Raw genomic sequence first — 21451 nt, 5'->3', positions numbered from 1 at the left:
GCACTGACTGGTTAGATATATTTGTATGAAATAATCGGTTTGAGAGACTCAAAACAATACATTTTTTGCTGTTTTAATTCAATACCTGATTTTTATTCAAATTTCAACTTTTTATGGTACTCTTTGTTACGAGACGCTCTGTGAATCTAGATCATGTGGTGTCGACAGATGATGTTTATGTTTCTTTAAGCAGTTGGTGGATTAGCTTGCTCGTCTGTAATCAGCTAGAGGTTATGTAAGGGAATGCTCCTGTTGCTTTGTATTGACACAGTGTCATTGGTTTGGTAAGTGTTTGTTCTGCACAGCAAAGTGAAGGCGGTTTTCATCTGTGGGGCAGTAACTTCATCCTGTGTAAACCAACAAAAAGCCTCTGCAGTGTGTTATTACTGAGGGAATCTAGGGACTCTACTGAAGATGTGTTATAAATACCTGATTGTGCTTTTTACAAGGAAGCTGGGAATCTAAAGGTGATCACTCGTCTATGTGAATGGCTTATTCGGTAAGGAGATTAACTCTGGATCCTTTTAGTGAAGTTCTCTATCTGGTGATTTGATTCGTGCTTTTCTTTCTTCTTTTTGCTGGTGTTTCATGTATAAACCATTTTGCAAGCCAAAGGAGGTCACTTATAACTTATAACCTGCATTTCTACAGAAGGATACAAGGTAGGGAATTGAAATGACCAGGTCAAGTGTGATGGAATTAAGGGTTGATTATTTTTGATGTGTCTTGTAAGAAAATCTTCACAGTAGTTGTGTGAGATTTGTGTTTGGTTGGTTGGTTTACATTTTCTATGCAAGTAATGATGTGTTTACCTGTCATTTTATATGTGTTTTCTGAAAATGTTTTTTTTATCAATAGCCATACTCTCTTGTTGCCAGAATGCAGACATGCTGTCAGTTTTGCAATAAATGTCTTGTGATTTTATAATTCATAACTCCATATGGGTTGTAAATGCAGGTGACACAATTTTAAAAAAGTATTCTAAGTTAAGTTTAACATTGCCTAAAGAAGTGTTATATTGCTTTTATTGTGGCTGTTTCACATTCACAGAATCATTTCTTAATTCTGCTATAAATTCTATTACACGATGCATAAAGTGTTTTAGCAATTCCATAACAGTTCTGACTTTTCTTCCTTTCTCAATATAATGCATTAATTCCTGTACTGAAGAGAAACCACAGACATGGTGCAAAACTGTATTAGTGTGACCGCTCAGCTCTTTACCATGTAGATGTGAAATCCACACAGACAAATGGACAATCTCAGTGTTGGCTTGAACAGAACAGAAGCAATCAAGTATAAGTTACTATTGTCTAAAATGTAATTTAAAGGTTGGGCTATATAGGCCATATGTATATTATATTCATATCTCCATGACAAATATTTAAATATTTGACATTCAATCACAGATAGTTCACATGATGGGAAGCTGTGGGAAGTTTTGCTGGTTTTGTAGCTTCATCAGTGAGGTTTTTGGCTCTGTTTCACTAATATCAACACAGGAAGCTTTCTCCCATTGAGAATCGCATAGCGCATATAGACCGAACAGAAGAATGATTAGCTCTTTCTTTCTTTCTTTCTTTCTTTCTTTCTTTCTTCCTTTCTTTCTTGACTCCATTGATCTAATTAATAGGAACATGTTCTGTCCAAGCTCATGGTATGACTGTAACTATTTGGATTAATGCTTTAATTAAAAGAAGGCACAGTGTGAATGTGTACTGTATGTTGTGAAAAGGTTGACCTTGGCAGTCGGAGTTCAGTGTGAACCTCTTCAAACCTCGAGTGAAGAATGGGATTTCAGTGGGAAACAACATAGTGCAGATGTTAACCCAGTAACCAGGGACACCACATGTGTGGAATTCTGCATGCTCTTTAGGGATTTGCACAAGCAATAACAAAATGTTTTCAGCTAACAATATAATTACATAAATCATGCCTGTTGTGCATTTTTATTTGTTTTATAGGTCTCAGATGTGCATTTGTGAAAGAATGTTATTGGTAAAGATTTTTAAAATGGTATCAGCTTTATCTGTAGGGAGAAATTGTCCCTTTTAATGGCTTCTAACAGTCATTAACCAACCAGTTATTCCTGACTGATATGCTCTGAAGCCAGTAACATGCTTTGACCCCAGAGGCACTGCTGTGGTGAAATGTACCAAATGTACCAAATGTCCTGAGAGTAAGGCATGGAAACTGGAAACGTGCTTATTGTGGAACTACAGAACATGCTTTAAAATGGAAATACGTGTTTGCAAACCCCATTGTTGCAGATGTGTGGGGTTAGGTTTTGTTGTGTCGTTAAGAAATCGGAACACAGTTCTTTTTAAATATTCTTTCACACATCACTAAACTGAATGGAATAAAATGTTCTTAAACCTCCCTGCAATTAAGTTTCTGGTGAACTGGGAATTTCATAAGGGCTATGATAATTACAGCCCCTCCCATATCCACAGAGGTACAATTTTCACCCTTGTGAGTTGATTTACCTTATAACACAGTACAGTAGCCATTGATAACTATATTGCATAAATAAAGGGAAATTGAAAATAAGCATAACGGCAGGTATTTAAAACAGAGCATCTACATTTCCCAGGTGCAAGAAGTATCCATCAATCTATTCATCCAGCACTGTTTAGGTGGTTTGCTGGAGATTTAAAAAAAACAAACAAAAAAAAAAAACATCTGGGTATTTTGAACATGTTGCTGCAACATCAAATTAGTGCAGCTTTGGCGACCCATTGGGAACTGCACCCTATTGAGAGTGCTTTGGTGGTTGGTTAGGATATTATTTAGCACAAGTTACTGAGAGACTCGGAATATGTGGGTATAATGCTTCCTGTTTGGTCCAGAATAGTTCCAGGCAGCGTATGAGCCTGTCATGTTCTGCTGTGCTAACTCCCGGTCGAGCTGCCAGCACCTGTAGTAGTAGGGTACTTGCTTGTGTTACTGTAATACTGCATGCCTGGTGCTATTTTTATATGCTGGCTGCTAGTTAGGGAAAGTGGTTCAGAAAGAGATATCCCCACCCTGACAGACACACTTGGGGATGATCTCAGCACTCAAGCATGTCTCACAGATAGGGGCATCTCGAGTATCGGGTGTGTGCCGACCCTTACTAAAAAGGAATAAATAGACTACTGATTAGTTACTACACTACTGCCACACAGAAGTACATCAGTGCACGAACATAATTAAGCAGTGAATAATATTACTGGACCTACAGTACAGTAGATACAGTATTGCAAAATGGACCATATTGATTAAGAAATAACACTAGTTTCAGTGATTTATATGCTTTAAAATAAAAATGATCACACATGGTTTACAAATAGTGCTTGTCTTTGTGCGTTACAGCCTTGATTACAATTGCAAGAGATTGCGACGAGTGTGTCTGTCTAGCTTGAGGGGAGCTTACAGTAGAAGTTCTTGTAAATCTGCTGCCACGGACTGTGACACAGCCACTTATAAAACTGCTGCTGTAATATCTCACAAACCATTTGGGGTCCTAACTTCATATGTGTGTGGCAAAGCGGTGAGTGAATACAGGTGCATGCAGTGCAGAGTAGATACAAAACAGACAGATAATGATTTCCAGGTGCAAGGATGTTTATTGATTTATTAACAATGTCCAGAGCCTTATGGCGAACACCTGTAAATAAATAATGGTGGAGCGATACAGCAGCGTGTCTCATTTGTTAATTGTAATCCCTGGGTTTGACCCGCAACAAAAGGTCCAGTTTTCGTAAACCAACACTAAACGCACAAAACACACAGTTTTTAGTGACAGTGAATAGTGCTAGTGGTGCAATACAGTTCTCCGTGAATGCAGGGGTGAAAGTGATGTCCGGGTTGATGCTGGCTTGCGCTACCATTTACAAAGGAACAGATTACGCTACGCCCCTATTTTATACCCTCCCTCATGACCCCTTGGTTAACGAGCGCATCCGCTTCTCCAATCCGCGGATGCCACGCCGTACTGTAGCTCCGTCCCTTTTCTAGCTGGCCGTGTTCCACCTACCCGTGGGAATAAATTGTCATGCCTTTTAGTCCAGGGTGTTCCCTTTACCTAGTGCCCTCACAGGTCGGGAGGGAGATCTAACAAGAAGCGTCATTCGATCTCTGTCACACAGTGTTCTGGAAACTCCTCAGGCACGGTACCTTTCACGCTGAACTGTGACCTAATATGGCTGCCATGTGACCTTTTCAAAGATCATGTCAGGTAACACATTTCTGAAACTGTTAACACTACCGTACATACTTCATCTAGAATTCTTCCTCTTTTACAAACAATTAACAAGGAAAATGACAAAGCATGTGCAAGAAAGTGTTTACAATGTGAGGTTTCAGTCACCTTGTCATCCAAGTCTTGGCTTCTAGTTTAGACTGCCAAAAGGTGATACAGTAGTTGGTGATGGAAGGTAGACATGGATGTGTTTTTTGTATCCCAGGTATTCTTGAGGAGAAATGTATTATTTTTGTGTTTGTTGCTTTTTAAATTGGATGGTTCAATTGAGATATTCCTGACCTGACATACCCGGTAATCCCTGGCTAGTATCTCAGCAGTATTATGCTGTAAAAGCTTCCGTCCTGTGTTTCTTTTCTTTTTATATATGATAGGATTTTATTGCATAACAGATTAAAGAGATTAATCTTTACCCCATTTTTTTGAAAGCTTTCCTTTATTTTTACACTTTGGATTATTTCTCATCTTTTTAGATTTGTGGATTTTGAATGTTCTGGAACTGGAATCTCCATTTGGTTCTAACCCTGTAATCCTTGTACAATTCTGTAATGGCCCTGTGATGCACAATGATTGTTTAATATGCACGTCTGACAACTCAGCAGTCAAGCTGGAACAGGCATGGAATCCCTGCTGGAATCGGAATACCAATGCGTATTCTTGTCAGTAGAATAAGCATAAAGCCACTGTTCTGCAAGAATGGGTGTGTCTGTACTATTTTAATAATTTAAAACATTGGCAGGCTCTGCATGGTAGGTTAACATTTCTTAAAAGTAAATGTAAAAATTCATGAAAATACAGTAGCGCTTTAATTAAAAATATCATTTTAGTTGGCAGTCCATAAAATCATTTGCAACATATCATTAATAACGAAACAGTAGTGATTTTGTTTGTATGACAAATTATCAGCATGGCGGACGCATGTAATATAATTTATTGTTTTCCCAAACCAAATGCCATTGGTAATGTTGTTCAGTAAATCAAAATGCTCTTTAGGATATGTTGAATAATGGTATTAGGAAGGGAGGAATAAGACAATGTTCTGTCACAGGGTGGATTTAAACAGTCCATTATTCTGCAGCTTGCTTACATTTGACAATACACCCCCCCACCCCCCCAACAAGAACACCTGGATTAATCTGCTTCTTGATATGTGAAAGCAGCTAAACAATAAGTAATGTGTACTAATTCCAGTACCTTCTACCGGTCCTTAAGTGTTCTTGTACTTATATTGTCTTTAACCTCAGTAAACATTTGCAATTCATGTAATTATTATCAATATGGGTCAATGGTCTGAAAACTCAACCAGTCTATATTCTTTAGTGCTGCCACTATTCCACACAGGAAAACCTTCCGTCCTTCAAGAACGTGGAACGACTGTACAGGTAGGCATGATGGTGCTGTGTATATGCAGTGTACAACAAAGCTACAACGATAGGAGGAGTAACAGCAATAGCAGATGAATTCAAAACATACTGGGCTTGATTTTTATTTATTTTTTTCAAACCATTGGCAAGTTAATTTCCTAACTGAAATATGATAGAAACAGTGTTTCATATTTTATTCAATTTCATATTCTGTTCAGTGAAACACCCTGCAAACTAAGGTATACAACTGTATTGTACTAAAGGTTGAATTTTATGTTTTTATTCACTTGGTTTGTTTCTCTGTCACCACAGCAATAAATTATAACGTCACGTCACTGAAACATTACCAGAAATTATTTTTGAACAGTAATGATGGTCACAGGTGCATTTGTGTCTGGAATCAAAACAAAGATGTGTAAAATCAGACCCGGATTCATTCACAATTTTAATCCCACTTGTGCTTAAGCTACCCATATCTCATCTATTCTCCAGTATTGCCTTTACTGTTCGACTTTGTCCAGTTAGTAGTCATTCCACCCCTAATGTACAGTATTGCATGTGGGTTAATAGGGGATGTAACATAAAAGGCTCACTGTAATGATTCTTTGTAAAGACCCTCTAATTGTGTTCAGGGTCCCTGTATCTTATCACCATTCCCAACACTGCTTTCATCCTTGACGCCATAACAGCCAAGTAAAAAAAACAAACACCTTGCGACTGCTAATCAGCTGATTATCTTATTGGAAAACACTTTGAGCATGTGTCATGCAGTGTTATTTTTGCTAACAGAAAACAGATGTTTGAGAGGAGTTATATGTAAAAAGTTCTTAATGTGTTAACATAGTTTGTTTGAAATAGTTTGGTAATCAAACCCATAATTATCTAAATTAATAATAATAATAAAAAAAGAAGAAAAAAAAAGTAATTTATATAATTGTCCACATTGGGTATTGCCAGGGTCTGACCTGGTTGGGTGCAGTGCAGTATACCCGATCTCCTTCCAATCTTGCACATAGTATTTTTGTTGCTTTTAGTGTTGTGTGTTTAGCACAGCATGACACAATATGTAGATAAGTATTAAACACTATAATAAAGGCATATGCTTATCTGCTTTGTAATGAAGTGCACTCTTTTTGCTCACAGCACTGCTACAGTAAAGCACATGAATAGCTTACTCATTAATGACATGCTGGGTTATCGGCTCCATTCAGCCCTCAGACGCTTGCACTTTGCTGTTTGAATAGTGGTGGAATGATCTAACAGTGGCAGCGAAGAACAGGGTCTGTATTGCAAAAGTAATTCTGTCAAATGCAGCTGTGACTAACACATTAACTTCTTTCAAAACATATGGCTGGACTTCATTTGCAGTACAATGGCGTTGAGGTTCCTAACCTTTGATTTAAAGCAGTACTGCTTCAATGCACACATGCAAAATTAATTGGTGTGATTTGTAGGAACATGTCATTGTATTTCACTGCCTGTACTGTTTTTCAGATTTCAGTTGGACCTTATTTCAGTTTTAATTTAGGCAAATGTTGGTTTTCTATAAATACACAGTATTTCAGCAAAGTACAATTAGTGCTGGAACAAACAGGATTTTCATGTTTGGATATCTGCTCATAATTTATATTTGTTCATTTTTCAAAAAGTAATAAAAGCCATTATATTGCTCTGAACGCAGGCAGACCGCATAGCAGCAGGGGCAGGGGGTGTGGCCGTGGCCCTTGTGTGCCTTTATTTTACAGCAAGACATTACAATATGTAAAACATTAAAATAGAAAAATATCCCAGGAGTAAAGAATAAGTCGTGTAGGCCTTAATTTACCCCAGTGAATTAACTACAAAACAAAGGATGACAAATAGCAGTTCAAGTTAAGCGTTGTTTTGTTTATTCCTGAAATAAATAGTACATAGACACCGCATTCCTTGCCATTGCCGTTTCTTCACAGTAAGCAGTGGCCATAGACCCGTTTTCATAAACTAATAACATGAAGTTTACTTGAGCCTTTTTGTAGCTGAAGATGCAAACGAAGCTGAAATTTAAACTTTAAACACTTCAAACAAAACAAACGTGGAAATGGCGTTGTAAAATGAAGGTGAAAAAAACTCCCCATTTTGCTTCTCGTTTATTACATTCCACATAACACAAAGTTGCAACAAAAAATATATAATACCAGGGCTAGAAGTTAACTTTAAGGCAGTATTGAGGATCTGCTACCTGTCTGGAAAGTAGGTAGCAAAATGTTCTTATTTGGTAGCAGTTTATTTGACTCGTACTTGTATATAAAAATAATTACAAAAAGAAACGCCTACCTTCTGTTTTAAATAGACTGAATAACCCAAACTATCACACAGTAGGCCCATATTTAAATCAGAAAGTGTTTATTGAAACCACCTTGTGCTCAACTAAATGGAAGGATGTCACTTAGTGACGCCATGTGTGTAATAAGTGTATTGCTAAGTCATTCAGAAAAGAATAATAGAAAAGCACAAAAAAAAAGTACTAACATTTTTATAATATTTTCCTTTCAAACACAGTAGGTGAAGCAGCAGTTATTACATGTACATTCAGCGTATGTAGGATGAGGTGATCTCGTTTTCTATATAGCTTTGTCAGTGGGGGTATTGATTGGCCAGCCCTATTTCTGGCCATCATTACATCAACCAGGATATAAAAAGTTTGTTTGGTTATACTATAGTAGCAATTTGTTTTCTGTATGGGGGGGGAGAGAAAACAGGAAATGCAAACAGAAAATATTGGCGTCCTTATAGGCTGATTGATCAAAGAATATGAGCTTTCATGTCCACTTGCTATTCATTATGGTTATTATCTATTATCTTTAGTAGTTGCTATGGCAATAATGACAGGGTCGCTAAGAAACCACTTTGCTCGTCCTAAATGTTCTTGTTTTTGCTGAACACACTTGGTTGTATTTTTAGATTAAGCCCTTCGATGCAGGTTCGCTTATCATGTTGATTATAAAAGTAGTATTTGCTACCAGGTTTCAATGGTGATCTATCTCATTAAACTAATATGTGTGGGAGACTAGCTGGCCGGTTCAGAATTGAGAAATTAAAAGGGTCTGTAGGATTAGTTTCCACTGAAAACAAGTAAGCAGTGTAATTAAAGGATTGAGAGACTGGCCTTGAGATGGAGCGCAGGTCTAGGGTAAGGACATACAAATATACCCTGACATTCATTGCTGTTTAGGGTTTTATATTTAAAATGTTTTCTGCTGTAAAACATAACATATTGGTTACACTTCTTACAGTGTGTTTACTTTTTTAATTTTTGTTTTTCCAATAATTGAATGTGTATAGTGACAAAAAGACCTAAGCCAATCAGAAAGCTCTAATACTTTGTGTAACAAATCAGTGTTTGCTAGAGGAAGTAACTGATTTAACAAGATTGTTGTGGATTTCAAATAAAATAAAATAGATAGATTTTCAATGTTATTTTGCTGTGTTCATATCGGTGTCTCATTGTTGGATTTATGTAACGTATTGTCACTTGAAATCATTGAGAGTTCTTCACTAGGTTTAAAGGAGTTTTTGGGGGAATCGGAACTCTGTCTCATTTTTACTAATCTGCCTTCTTTACTGACTTGTTACTGCATACGTTCTTTCCCTGCCATAACCACAGAATTGTATAACTACTGCATTCATATGTGTCTGTGTTAGCAGAGCCAAACATTGTGTTTTGCCATTGCAAAAAACAAAGCAAATTGTAGCAAACAAAACTGAAGCACAAGAAGAAAAAAAACTGAACTGAAAAATCACTGTGCTTTCTCTCTTTCCAAGTAAATTTAAAAATAAAAACACCTTTACAAATAATACAGTAATTTTACATTCAGTACATTTATAAACCGGCTAATACTCACAGTAAGTTGAAGTGGCAGGTCCTCAAGGGCCTTGAGTTACAGGTCAGCAAGAGCAATACAGAGACGCAAAGATTTGCATCAGTCAGAACAGAACGTTGCTGTTAATATTAATAATGTTCGTCTTGGAGAACGAATATCCGCACACATCATGTGATCTGCAGATACCAAAGACGGGAAACACTTTAACTGCATGTGTTGTAAGCCTGACTTGGATTGCAGAATTTGACGGTTGTTTTTAATCGCTGATACAATCAGCATACCCCTTGCTAAGTTTTGCACACACAGCACATTTTGGTGGATGGTGGAAGGATGTGATATCTGTCGTGGCCGGGTTCTGTCCGTTGCGCTACCATTGCTTGCAAAGTGAAGTTTCGTACACACGAGTACAGTACAGTACAGTACGGTACCATAAGGTGTGTTTTCCCTGAGTCAGGAATACCAACGTTGACTCGTACGTGTTTTTAAAAAGCGCATTATAGTGTATCTTTTACCAGTAATACTTTTTAATCCGTCTGCCTATTGAGCACCCCTGCGCTAAATGTTTACTAAACTATTTCATTTCCCACGGTAGTATTTCAGTCATTACTGCATTTGACTGCTTCTACTGTAGTCTAATGTTTGAATGGGTCTGTTTACCTTTTTTAACATTACCTGTCATGAAATACTTGGCTGTGCTTGTATTTGATTGGTTAAAGGCAAAGCCGCAACTGTAATAAGGTGTGTTTGCCTTAAAACTGAATTACTAGCAATTTCCTGTCCATTTTATTACCACACAGAGAATACAATGGTATAAGTTTTGAGCAATAACAAATGACTAGCTACTCGTTGTTATAATTGCACACCTGGGTTGTACTAAGGCCTGAGGCCTTGCGTCTCAGAAGTGCTGTTTGTATTATAAAATCACAGTCCAATAGAAACGTTTGTATTTTTCTGTAAAAATCAGAGCTCAGTGGTGTGTGTGTGTTTTTTTTTTTTTTTTTTTTTTTTGTCAACACTGATTGCTTGATGACAATAGTTCTTGCAGAGTCAATTGGTGAACTTCTAGTTCTTCTTTCATACTTGACTCTTCTGTGCGCTGGACTTCATTAGAGACCAATTCTTTATGGTTTCAGTAAAGGTAGTTTCACCTGTCACACTGAACTACAGTTAACATGTTGCTTAAGTGCTCCTGTTACTACTCTTAAATAATATAATGTTAATAATTTTATATCCTATCCATCACAGATTAAATCCATGCAGATCTGTAATCATTTAAAGGTAATTGCATTTGTAAGCTTGGTAACATGTTTTTAGGTTGGTCCTACAGTAGCCTGCTGCTCCAGACTATCTCACGCACAATTTGCTTTTCACTGTGTTAACATGGGTCTAATGACTCTGGTCTTGTTTTTAATGGTTACATAAAAGGATGCAGTACACAATACCTTTTTAATTTAAATAAGTTGTAATTTATGGTGCTGTTAAGAAATTGGTATTTGTACTGTGTAACACCGATGGCTGTTGCCAGGCCCTCTGGGAAGTATTGCATTGCAGACGAGACAAAACGTAGAAGGGCCTTGAATCTACTGTATGTGCTCTCATGAGTTGGAGTTTCTGTGTTTTTTATATTTCAGGAGCTCACAAAATGCCTTAAGAAATCCCTCCATTTTTAGAGTAAAGTATCTCTTTTGAGCCGACTCAGGAGCTTCATTGAAACGTGAAACCTGTTCATTGTCAGATTTCGTCACTTACTGCGACAACGATAAACAAAAGGAAAGTGAATGACTTGGATGGAAAATTTGTAATTTTCAGATGTAACCCTGGCATAGTCTCTTTATGTAACTATTCAATTAAATATTTCATTTAGAATCTAAAAAAGTTCAGCATTACAAATACAGTACTGTTTTAATTTTCTACCAAGTTGCCACATTTTTTCCAATAGGACGTGAGTGGGCTTCCTACGTGTCTTTCTGATTTTTTGCTGGTCTGCAGTAAAGCCTCTACCTTTACCGTCATCTTGTTGCACAGTTTGTTAGCTCAAAATAAATGTTATGTGTGCACGAAGATGGAGCGCTGTATTACAGTATGTAATGCGCTTCTTGACTCATGAGTTATTAAAAGGATGAGTCTGTTTGATGGATTATATAAAGTTTGATGACACTGTTCTACTTCTAGAAATGTTCCATGCGTACAAAGCTATTTAATCAGAAAAACAACCTATTCTTAATTAACTTGTGAATTAAAGCATTGTGAATAAGTAGGGACACTTTTTTCCTAAGGCACAGTGAACTGTAGTTGTGGGAATGTGGGGACACATTCTGAAACTGAAACGCTGAGAAGGCGTATGTGTGCAAATAAGATTTTCCATGTATGCCCCATACCCACAAGGCACTTTGTGCACCTGTGCTGAAAGTAGTTATACACCAATAAAACAGGCTAAAAAGTAAGCTGTGGTTTATGTTGTATTTTCTTCTTACAAACCCTATATCAATTCCAAATGCAATCATCTCTTTGAAATAAATACTTTGGCAAATGAGACTATGAGTGGTAGTAAATGTTCTGTTTCTAAATGCACAAGGTCTGGCAGTAATGTTTGCCCTGTATTGTTCTGCCCAGCTTTCAACACAATGCCCTAATGGTTGCGCTTGCTTCTCTAGTGTTACCCGTACAGCAAATGTGTGACTTCAAAACACATGCAGTTTTGTTCTGTTTCTGAACAAGCATTATTTAAAAATTGAATTAAACCATAAACAACCCTATTGTGAACTAAACTGAAGGTGGGTGTTCTGTACTGTTGCCTAACTACTTTTCATCGACTTAATTCAGGGTGCTTCAGAATCGGACACATCTCTTATTTATCCTTGCAGCCTGTTTGTAAACGGCAATGTTTATGAAGAAGTCGTTCAGCTTACTTGTATTATGTCATGAGCGCAACCCCTTTTTCATTGTAGAATTACATCAGTTGTGCTAGAATTATCAATGCAATTGCAATTTCAGTAGAATCTTCTACAGGCATTTGAAAAATATGCACAGGAGCATAGAGTTAGATGTGCAGAATATAGATACGTTTTTAATGCTTTGACATGGTCATTGAAAATCTTTTCAGAGGCTGCCTTTTGAAACGGACAGGCGGGGGAAACCTTTGTAACCTCTGGCGCTCTGAAATTCACTTTGAGCGTTCATTTCTGTAAACCGCCGTCTTGTGTTTTGAGTATTTGAAATGCAAAGACAGCCAAAAGTGCTGATGTTGCCAATGTTTGTTTAAAGAAAATATTCAAGTCAATTCCCCCCCTTAGGCTCCTGCTTCATCTTCAGAAGCTCAAAGGTCCTTTTTAGATACAACACTGTTTAGCACTCAAACCCTTTTTTTAAACCCTGTTTTCAGAATCTAAAGGAATATGCAATGCACTGATAAAGGAATCTTTTTGTAACACGCTGTTCTAATTTTATGGGGATCCAGGGGAGGTATTGGTATTTTTTATTCAAGAAATCAATAGTAACTACTAGTTTCAGTGTAAATGCATTATTGGATGCTACAGTATTGTACAGTGTCTCTTGAAAAATGAAATGGAATGCCAGTATAAGATAATTAACTTAATGACCAACATACCAATTACAGCCAGCTTCTCAGTTCTGAAGACCCTTCTGAAGTGGTGCTCTGCTCTTGGACTGCCCAACACATGAAATGAAAAAATACTCCCTTTTTAAGATTCTCTTTCAATTAGCCACTGTCTGTAGCTCGGAAATGGCTTTAGCTTAAACGACTGCTGTATGTGTTGGGAGTATTTTCATCCCGGCTATATAACTCCACTTTAAATCATTCCCATCAGCTCCTCAAGGTTATGCACAGGCACACATACAGGAGTCACACGTTTAGGGCATTGTGTTGCGAGCTGGGCAGAACGATACAAGGCAAACATTCCTGCCAGAACTTGTGTATTTAGGGATAGAACATTTACTCATTTGGCAAAGTGTTTATTTCAAAGAGATGTTTGCATTTGGAATTGACTACTCTGACAGCTTGCAGGGATTCTGTTTGCTGAATAAAGTACTGTATAAGTCTATAATTCATAGAACTGCAAGACATTTTTATCTATATTGTTTCCCTATCTCTATTTGGTGCATGTAATTAAGTACCCATTTAAAGGACTAGTGCCATTTTCTGTTCTGTGCAGTAACAGGGTTAAAATGGCTCTGCCAGCCAGCACATATACTTACTGTAGTCCTCTTATTTACTGTGGACCCACCAACTCAAGGGAGGACTGAGTTTTTAAAGGGTCACATCAAGGAATGATGGCTCACAGCCAAGGACATGACTGGCTTTGCATCAGTCTGGAATATTCCACAAACTGAGACTATTTTATTTTCTTTGCAAGAATCTGACACCTGATAGGTACTTAGACTGTTTATTCAGACTGTAATGCTAAGCCACCTAATTGCATAAGAAAAAAAAAAAAACTTCATGTGGACCCTGAATAAAAATGGTGACCTGTGTAGTTAGGAACACCTCACTTGCATGGATTCTGCCTCTCTCTGTTAAGTGATATGTGCAGTATGTGTCTCCCTTCTGGTCGAAGAACCTTGGGGATTACCAAGTATGCTTACAAGTGCCCTGACAGGCTGTCAGCAGTGATATTTAACTTACAGAATTTAAAGCAGGAGCTAACAAGCCACACTGTGAACTGGAGCAGAAAGTGCATTGTCAAACAGTTTATTATAAGAGCTCTATAACAATATTTAAGAGTGGGGATCTCTGATAAGTTATTTCAGTATAACCAAGAACATGTTTATGTACAGGACAAGTGAAGTGTGGCATGGATAATTCACTGCTATGTTAAATTTCCTCTTATAAGGACACAGTGGTAAAGGAGAAGTGATTTCTGCCCCACTATTGAGACATTGGTAAAGCTTTATTTTGCATGGCATAATGTTTCATTGATATTAGTTTATCCATTTATTGAAGTTCAGTTACATGTTAATAAACAGACAGTAGTTATGCAATAGGGAATGTAAACATCTGAAAATGACAAGATATGAGAATTATAGGTAGGCCAATAATTTATAGCTGTAAACTGTAACATTGGCAGGCAGCTTGGAATGGTTAATCTATGAAATACTTTTATGCCATGCAAAATAAAACTGCACAGATTTTTTTAACAACCTCCCCAGAGGATTAAATATTGTCAGACTTGGAAAAACAGAGCATGGCAACAATTCTTGTGTTTTGGTGTATGTAGCAATTCCTTGTTTCTAACAAATACTTCAAGGCTGCTGATCGCTCCCCAATTAAGTGCGCTTTCAGAGCCGTCTGTGTAATTGCTGCTGTTCTTACTGTTTATATTTTAGCTATCAGGCACAACAGTGTAAAATAGACAGCTTGATGTGAAGGATGACAAACTCAATTACCTTATTTTTTAAACATGCAAAAGTGTAAATTAGCACTGCATGCATTCAGATGAAATATTAAGTAGTTTGTTGTTATAGTACAGGAAACATACATCCTTGCATTGGATATGGTTACTAATGAAACATTGTTTCCATGAGTTAATCCGCTGATTTTTATTAACATATTGATGTAGCTTGTTCTGAGGTGACTAATTGGCACCAATAAGGTTCTGATCAAACATGTACAAAAAATAATTATAAAATGTCTCTCTCTATTTATAAAATTATATATATATGTGTGTGTGTGTGTGTGTGTGTGTATGTGTGTATATATATATATATATATATATATATATATATATATATATATATATATATATATATATATATATATATATATATATATATATATATATATAATTAGAAAGAAAAAAGTGCCCTTTCACTTTTTCCAGTGGTTGAGAGGAAGTAATAATTCTCACTTCAAGCGGAAGGGAGTTCCATGCCTCTTCTAGGCTGACAATGGTCACTCAGCCATAATTGAATCTGTTGTATTTTTGGGTCCTTAGTAAGGCCTTCTCGGCATATCCTGTACTCAAAGCATGCAAATGGTTGATTGGCAATATTTGGCTAGGTAAGTGGAAGGATTACTCTACATGGAGCTCAATAATTACCTTTCCCAGCATTCTATTTCAAGACGTGGCATGCAGGAACACAGTTGACTTGAAAAACGCTGCAAGTCAAGCCCTTTGCTTGGCTATAATTGGAAAGTGCCTGTATTCTGTTCCTGTAGACACCCTTAAGAGTCTAGCCCTGGTGCAGCAGTTGCTATTAAAATCATGATGATATTGCTGTCGGCTTATCTGTTGCAGCAAACTAACCAACCAAACAACCAAAAAATCTGTCCAGAAAGAGGAAACCCAGAACCCTGTGTTTGTGTTTGGTCCAAACAAACTAAAGTATTAATTGCACGGCCAAAATCTTGTCTTATTTCTGAGGACATGGTATAATGCATGTACTATATCTTTAACTAACTGCTTTATTTATTTACAAATAACATGTTGCCAATTCAAGTTGCATAGGACTTGAGTCTGAACAAGATGCATGGTTGAAATAAGACAGCTGACTTATTCTGAAAATGGAATTTGGAATACACAATTATTCATAATTTTGTTAATGTAACATTTTTTGTCCAGTAGTCCAAGCAGCCTGAAACCAAAGAAGCTAGTCTCTATAATCCTGTACCCTCAAATGCACATTTTACTGTACCTTATAGCACACTTCAGAAAACGCTGTCGAAAATGGCAATGTAAACTAATTTGCATGTCATATTGGGTAATCTGCATTATCTACACCTACTGGTAAATATATGAACGATTAGAATATTTCCTATGCACTCACTTCCAACAGTACAGCATGTGCTGAGCAGTGGTGAAGATAGAAGGGGAACGGGTATTCATCTGTTGAGTTTCCATGGGACACATTGAGTTGCCTCACTGAACTGCTAAACAAAAAGATCATTTTTATTTTGTCCAAGCATTACAAATATTTTGTAAGATACAGTATTAAAATATTTTGTAGGATATAGTGGTGCCTATTGTGATAGTTGTTCAATTTCTTGCCTTTAACCTGAAAAGAATGATTGAAGACATTTTCATGGGAATAATTTCATAATATAAGGGGGGTGAATGGGTTTTTTTCTTTTTTCTCAAGGGTCAGTGGCAGTTGTATGCTTTTGCATGCTAAAAGCAGCTATTTCTATAGCGGTCAATGCCATTTGATATGTCGTCATTTCTTGCCTTGTCTTGTCTTTTATGATTATTGTATTCAGAATATCAAGCAGCTTGGATGATTTATTGGAGGATGGCTATTTTACATGCCTCCCCCCAACCTCCTAAATGGGACAGGCCCATAGCATAATGATGCTGTTCAGTAGCTGAAATTTCATGCCCAGTATTCTAGTCAGGAACTTCTGCAGCATACTGCCATGCTATTGTTTTAGAACCAGAGTAGGCTAAACAGCCAGTGGGAATGACAATGTTGTCCTTTTAGCTTTTTGTTTTAACATTGTTTGAGAGGTGGTTACTTACTGAAATTTCTCGCGCCAGGGATTTAACTAACTAGAATAAACAAGGACCCCCCCTTCATTCCATTCCAGCTGTGATATACTGAACAGTAGAAGACTTTGATTAACTTATCTTTATTTAAAATAGGGACTGTGCTAGGTCTACGTCATTAGTATTCATAGCCAAACGAATGCCTCTCAGAAGATATGCTACATCTTATTAGAGTGGCTCTTTTAGAAACAGTTATACCAGGTATGATTGCATCATTCATTTACATTAGTTTTTAAGTGTTTTTACCCAAGTTCATTGTCTCTTGAAAGAAGTTTAACAAAATCCATTTACATTGTGATTTTTTTTTTTTTTTGTATTATTTAAATGATGTGGCATGAATAGCAAATGTTAACACTTACTGTAACAAAAGAATAGGTTTGTGCAAAGGAGCAGGGATTGTATATCTCTCTGTCTGTCTGCAATGATGACTTGGTGGTTTAAGTGACATTTAGTCATACAAATGGGTGTAGAATTCTGAGGAAGCCTGAGTTGACCTGATGAGTGCTTCTTGCACCTACTACCACAAGACTCTGCACAGTTGTCCGGCTTTGTTAAAAATAAGAGTGCCCTTGGTTAAATATACATGGGATGTGATTAATACTCTCCTAGGAGAGGGTGTTACCTCCTACTGCAGTCACAGATAGTACACAGCATTCAGACTATAGCATGTGTTGTTTTCATGTACTGTATTTGTGGAGTTGTTATAATTGTAATGGGTGGACCCTTTCCTCCTACAAATGAAAGGACGCTTACCTGCTTGTAGACACATTTCTTGCAGTTTAAACATGATCAAGTGTAAAGGTGTTTTCCTTATGTGTTGTTGGCAATATCAATATTAAAACTGTCTGCTTCTTTTTACCACTGCCTCTATATTTAAACCCAGATGTTATTTTCACAACTCCAGTAGCAAACGGGCAACACAGAAAGAATAATGACTTGTTTTTTTGTCCTTGGGGAATGTCAGCATGTTTGTGGTGTGCTCATGTTAGTATTGGCCCCATGGCAATTCATACAATTTACAAGGACATCAAAACATTTTAATGACTTCATTTGCCTTGGATTCATGAACATGCTGTATTTTAGAGCTAAACTCTGGAGACTGTCTGTCTTGTGCTGACACTAATTTAATGTGTGAGAATATCAAGAAGCTATTGAAGAATTTCCACAGTACAGGAAGGTTTTCCTTGTGCTAAACTGTAAAACTGCGTTTCTCAAACTGCTTTTCTCTACATTTTACCAAATGGTAAATTGTGGTGGCTAGTTTCCTTTCAAATGATCCTCAGAAGTTACTCTAGGACCCACAATTTTTGGTAAGATTAAAAAAAACAAAACAAGAACAATAAAACAAATAAGAAACAACACATAATCAGCCGCTTCAAAATTGACCCGCCCCCCCACCAAAATTCCCATAAAAGCCACATACATTTTCCAGTGACTTCCCCCAATAACAAAAACTGTTTTCCCTTGTGAAACATTCAGGATTCAAAAACGTTGTGTATTATTTATTTATTTTTTTTACTTTCATTTGCAATCGTCTGTGAAATTGATAAATCTATGACTATAACTACCCTAAATGTTTCCCATTCATCTGAGCTTTCAGAGATACTATGATTGATTGTGTGGTAGGTACCACATAGCCACATAGCAAGATGTTTGCAATCTCAAAATGATCCAATTTAGACTATTCCTTATTGTTTGGGGTCAGGTGTACAAGGCAATATATTTAAGAGTTGATATGTACCACATGTATTTTCTCAAGTACAGTATATGAGGCAGACTTGTTATTACCTGTAGTTTAGGCAGTTCAAATGGATGGTCACATTTACCAGGCTTATACTCGCATGCACTGCATCAACAAGAGCAAGGTGTGCCGAGGGCTCTGCTGGTTTGGACCTGGTCCATGAACTGCAATGACTGCCAAGCTGTGGATGTTGGTAATGTGAGATTAAAAGCTCCACATATGCAGAGGAGCCTTGCTGTGTGGCATAGGGGTTAGGATGCTCAATTGCAGTGTACATGGTCACAGGTTCATGCCCAGTTTCAAGACTGGAACCCTATTGAGTCTTTATGGAATGTATTCTACTCTGCTGCTGGCCTCTTGTAATATAAATGGTTACACATACCAGAAATATACTTGCATTTTTTTCTCATCTGTCAGTTCTTGTCAACTCAGAATCTAATAGGCTTGAATAATTTGGATTGAAATGGGGATAAACCTATTTGAACGTCTGTATCTTTTCATTATTGTAGTTAAACATGTATGGATTTTGCAAATGAGTGTTTGGCTAAGCTGAGTGGATATTTGAATTCATTCATGTGGAATTAAGACTAAAGGTGCTTCCTGTGAAAGGCTGATTTTTAAAAGCAGGAGTCAAAGCTATGTGTCTATCAAAGGTCTCTCTTGTTAACTGGCCTTTTAATTATTTATTATGTTGTTGAAGGATGAGTGATTTTGTTATTGAATTTAAAAGCATATGAAGCAATACTTTAAAAATGGTAATGATTTGGAAAATAAAAATCACAAACTTCCAGTACCCCATAATTATTCTGATTTAGGAATTGCATATAACTATTGTAGATTGACAATGTTTTCTACCTAATTCCCCTGACCCTTTTGATACAGTATGTAATTAAATTGGAATTCTTTACTGAAGTGAAGTCGTCCCCCCCACCCCACACACCCCACACACCCCACCCCGTTGAAGTATGGCTAAAAATAAGATTTATAAATGCTTTCGCTTCAAACAACATACGCTAGGCACAGTATGAGGAACTTTGTCGGGGTGTCGTATGTAGGTGTTATAAAGGCCTTGGCGTTCTAGTTTGTCTGCATTCCCACACAATGTTGCAGTTGACTTACTGAATGTTTAGTGGTAAACTGTTGCTACAATTTCAGATCATATCCGACTGGTTGTTTTTAACGTTCTCTCTTTATTATTATTATTATTATTATTATTATTATTATTATTATTATTATTATTATTTATTTCTTAGCAGACACCCTTATCCAGGGCGACTTACAATCGTAAGCAAATACATTTCAAGTGTTACAATACAAGTAATACAATAAGAGCAAGAAATACAATAACTTTTGTTCAAGCAAAGTACAAGTGTGACAAAACACAATTCAATAATACAGCAGATAATAGTGATAGTTACATCAGGATATGATTAAATAGTGATAGTTACATCAGGATGTGATTAAATACAAAGTACTACAGGTTAAACACTTGCCAGATTTACAGTATTCTGAAGTACAGGATTAAATGCAGTAAAATAGGGGGCAGATAAGAGCAAAATAAAGCACATTTAAATGAAGGGTGATAGTGTCCCAGGATACAAACAGAGGAGTTCTACAGGTGCTGTTTGAAGAGGTGAGTCTTAACGAGGCGCCGGAATGTGGTCAGGGACTGGGCAGTCCTGACATCTGTTGGAAGGTCGTTCCACCACTGCGGAGCAAGGGTGGAGAAGGAGCGGGCTCTGGAGGCAGGGGAGCGTAGCGGAGGTAGAGCCAGTCTTCTAGTGCAGGCAGAGCGGAGAGGTCGAGTGGGGGTATAGGGAGAGATGAGGGTCTGGAGGTAGCTGGGTGCAGTCTGGTCAAGGCATCTGTAGGCTAGTACAAGAGTCTTGAACTGGATGCGAGCGGTGATCGGGAGCCAGTGGAGTAGCGTGGGCGAAGCGAGGCAGAGAGAACACCAGTTGATTAAAAAAGAGAACGTCATGATTAAAACCGGTATACCTTTTGTGTTTGTTTTTACCAGCTGGATCACATCTTGTATGCTCCGTCCATCCCCTTCCGCAAGTCCAGTAACCCTGAGGTCTCTGGTGGCTTGGGAAAAGCTTTCAAATTGAAACGGCAGCTCAGTGAAGATGGGAAAAACTTCCGGAGAGGGAGTCTTGGTGGAGCTCTGACAGGTATGTTTATAATGTGTGGCAGGCACACATTTACATGCGGTACAGTAAATGTTCTTCAAACCTGTATTCATTAATTATTCTGTATGTTGAGGCAATAAATCTTCCTTTTTTTTTTTTTCTTCAGTCCATTTTTTCTGTCTGTCATCTTAGAACTAATAACAAGTCTGTTCCTCTTAGAATTCTTTCTGTCCAAAGACAGACTAAATGAATCAGGAATGTGTGTGTGTGTGTGTGTGTGTGTGTGTGTGTGTGTGTGTGTGTATATATATATATATATATATATATATATATATATATATATATATATATATATATATATATATAATGTGTGTATATATATAAAGTCCTATATATATATATATATATATAATAATTCTGGCATTGATTTGTTTTAAAACCTCTTTTATAACTGAAAATGAATTACAAAATATACTACAAAACAAAGATGCTGCAAACACTAAAATCATCATAAAAACTTTGCTTTCAGTGTTTTCTGACTCCCTAAAATCAAACAAATCCAACTTGACGATGTAAATAAATATGCAACGAGAATGTCAGATGGCTTCGGGC

The 21451-nt window shown here is 37.1% G+C and overlaps 1 protein-coding gene across 4 annotated transcripts in view; it reads left to right on the top strand.

Moving 5' to 3' along the window:
• Positions 1-21451, top strand: part of LOC117403880 (microtubule-associated serine/threonine-protein kinase 3-like) — a 161063-nt gene that overhangs the window by 10330 nt on the left and 129282 nt on the right. For all 4 annotated transcript variants that reach the window (XM_059008096.1, XM_059008034.1, XM_059007965.1 and 1 more), the window contains exon 2: positions 20728-20881. In XM_059008096.1, coding sequence (XP_058864079.1) covers positions 20728-20881 — 154 coding nt within the window. The remainder of the gene's footprint in view (positions 1-20727; positions 20882-21451) is intronic.

This window comes from Acipenser ruthenus, chromosome 1 (assembly GCF_902713425.1).
Source record: "Acipenser ruthenus chromosome 1, fAciRut3.2 maternal haplotype, whole genome shotgun sequence".
Classification (NCBI taxonomy): Eukaryota; Metazoa; Chordata; class Actinopteri; order Acipenseriformes; family Acipenseridae; genus Acipenser; species Acipenser ruthenus.
Note: the sequence above shows the minus strand (reverse complement) of the source record. Positions and strands in the feature narration are given on the sequence as shown.